This window comes from Portunus trituberculatus, chromosome 11, assembly GCF_017591435.1.
Source record: "Portunus trituberculatus isolate SZX2019 chromosome 11, ASM1759143v1, whole genome shotgun sequence".
NCBI classification, from domain to species: Eukaryota; Metazoa; Arthropoda; class Malacostraca; order Decapoda; family Portunidae; genus Portunus; species Portunus trituberculatus.
Window position 1 is genome coordinate 4,342,925 of NC_059265.1, and position 3,064 is coordinate 4,345,988.

Consider the following 3,064-nt stretch of genomic DNA (forward strand, 5'->3'; position numbering starts at 1 on the left):
TAAAGAATTGTTAAATAAAAGTCTAGGAGACTCTTGCATTTAATTTTAACTCCAATATGGATCTGCCTAATCTCCGGAGACTCTTTCGAGTATTTTTGACTTAAGTACATTTTTAGGGCCATTTGTGGGGGTTTTTAGGTCCATTTTCTGCATTTTTAGGGCCATTTGGGGGTTTTGGGGTCCATTTTGGGAATTTCCTGCATTTCTTATGGGTTTTTTGGCCAGTAGTGCAGTATTTAGGGTCAGTTTGGGGGTTTTGGCTAGTTTTTTAACCATTTTCTGCTGGTTTTTGGCCAGTAGTGCAGTATTTAGGAATTGCTTTGGTTTTTTTTTTTGCTTTGACCATTTTTTGCCGTTTTTTTGGCCAGGTATGCAATATTTTTTTGGACTTTTCCATAACTTTTCAAGGATAATGTCTTTTCTTAATTTACTCATTTTTTTCACCCCCACATTTTAATATTTTCACATTAGCTCATCTCTCTCCATTTTCTTGTATTATGATAAAAAAAGCATGAAATTAGTTAGCGTGTTTTTATTTCTGGCCTGTTATTGTTTAGAGTGAGTGTGGGAGGTTGATGGAGGCAATATTGGTGTGTCAGACAGTGACCTAAGCCAGCCTGAGGCGACTACTGACTAGTCAGCCACAAATATTCCCAGGAAAGGAAATTCTCCAAAACAATAAAGATTTCTTCACAATTTATTATTCAATCATGACAACAGCTCCAGGTACAGTGACACCACCATAAGGAGGTGGTGGTGGTGGTGGCGGCGGCGGCAGGCGTTGAATGGCAGGTCTGCGATGAATCTTTCACTGGACGGAGCCGGCGGTAGTGGTGGTGTAGCAGGTGTCTGGTGGCAGGGGGGTGGGTGGCCGGAGTTGGTAGGGTGATGGGGAGAGGGTCAGTGAACGCGCCGTCATCCACTCAACAAACTATTCTCCCTTAGCGGCGGCAGCAGCAGCAGCAGCAGCAGCGGCGGCGGCGGGTGCGGGGGCGGGGGCGGCGACCATCACAGTGCGCGATGCAAGGCAGAGTCCTTCCCTGATCTTGAAACGGTGGCGGAGGCAGAGGGGTTAGTAGTGGGCGTTGTCAGTGAAGACAGTGCAAGGTACACAAGGCTCATTACCGCTGTGGAGTCAGGCCTTTGGATCGTCAACTCCTGTAATGGACAAAAATGAAAAAAAAAAAATGAACTTGTTCACTAATTATCCCTACAGCTAACAGGCAACATTGCCCTAAACACTCCTTCACTGCCTCAATCAGCCTTTCACTCTTCATTCTACGTATTCTTGATACTACCACCACCACCACCACCACCACCACCACCACAAATCGAACATGAACATTAGTATCCGAGTTTACCAATTACCTACATCACTCTTGAACCTCTTAAACATCTACGCCCGCTTACCACTAAGAACTAATTTCAAGAATATATCCCCAAACTTACCGTTATACTACCACATCTCGTTTCTAATGCACGTACCTTGAAACACCAGCCCCGTTACGTTAAGAAATCCTGTCCACTCATTCTTTTCGCAGAGGTAGCCATTGTATAACAAGGGAACCACAACGACTTTACCCGAAATATTTTAGCCTCAAATACAACTTACTTAAGGAGTTCTATAGTAACGCGACACGTTTAATCTCTTCAGCACCAAGACGCTTTTTCATATTCCTTCCGTTAGTACTTTATCTTATACAACTTCAGAAACTTACGCGAGGAATTAAAATAGTGAAGACACAGGCCATTAACCTTGTGACATCTATACACGCTTTGTAACAATAGAATTATCTAATCGTACACACGTCTCAAGGTGAAAATGCGTCACAGTACTGAAGAGGATAACTAATTCTTCCTTCCTACACAACTACAATGACCACGAAAACACTTCACTTGCCACGGTCATTACCCAAATCTATTCTGAACCCGTTACTCTAACCGCACTAGTAAATGAATGACCAAGTAAATTTAACACTCATACGTAGCGATGGTTCCGGATACATCCTACATAGACACGCAGACACCGTATAGTTAACCTTCCATTAGACACAGTATACGTAGCGATGGTTCCCGATACATCTTAGTTACATACAAGCAGACAGACACCGTATAGTTAACCTTCCATTAGACACAGTGCACATCCTACACATATCCTGTTATCCTTTTATCAGTCAAAATTCCTAACAACCCTCTATTGACTGACTAACAACTTCCTTCCTATCATCACAGCAAGTCAACGCACACTATTTATTTACATACACCACCAATCTCTCCGCTGTGCTGTGCTGTGCTGTGCTGTGCATCAAGCTTCCCGTTGCTATTACCACCGTTGCTGCACGTCACGCCCAACGCCAAGACACACACGGCCACTGGGCTGCGTAGACTCGAGGGGTCGGTGGTGGCGTGGAGACTGAAAGATGTAGCGGGCGTGGTGTCTGAAGTACTACTGCTCTCACTGCCATCCTGAGCTACTGATCTTGCTTCGTTCTCGTCTACCCTCCCCCAAAAAAAAAAAAAAAAAACCTGCCGATAAGGAAAGAGCAATTTGAGGCCAAACGAACATTATGAAACGCTGCCGGTGAACCGAACCACTGGTCCACCACCTGGATATAAACTAGCCACGCTCTTTAACGCCTTCCAAACCAACCGTTATTACACAAACTCAATTGCATATGTTTGTTTTATCAATCATTCTTATCTTCCGTGTAGTATTTAGAATAATACAGGATTTTTTAAATTTTGTTGTAACATTTTGAAGCTTCCTTCGTTGTAAATGATTATGATAGATAATAATTCTCTCTCTCTCTCTCTCTCTCTCTCTCTCTCTCTCTCTCTCTCTCTCTCTCTCTCTCTCTCTCTCTCTAAGTAAACCCTACCTGTAAATCAACGAATAAAGATAAAAGAAAAACGTATCATTAACGGGAAATTGATTATAATAGGTAATAATCTCTCTCTCTCTCTCTCTCTCTCTCTCTCTCTCTCTCTCTCTCTCCAAGTGAACCATGCCTGCAAATCAACTAATCAATATTAAAAAAATGAAGAGTAAAAACGTATCATGAAC

At 42.8% G+C, this 3,064-nt stretch overlaps 1 protein-coding gene across 1 annotated transcript in view; it reads right to left on the reverse strand.

The window, feature by feature from the left end:
* Nucleotides 1-684: 684 nt before the first annotated feature.
* Nucleotides 685-3,064, reverse strand: part of LOC123502517 — a 3,773-nt gene continuing 1,393 nt past the window's right edge. The window contains exons 2-3 of the mRNA XM_045251640.1: nucleotides 2,263-2,526; nucleotides 685-1,158 (exon numbers count right to left, since the gene is read on the reverse strand). Of these exons, the coding sequence (XP_045107575.1) occupies nucleotides 1,009-1,158; nucleotides 2,263-2,526 (414 nt within the window). The 3' untranslated portion in view covers nucleotides 685-1,008. The remainder of the gene's footprint in view (nucleotides 1,159-2,262; nucleotides 2,527-3,064) is intronic.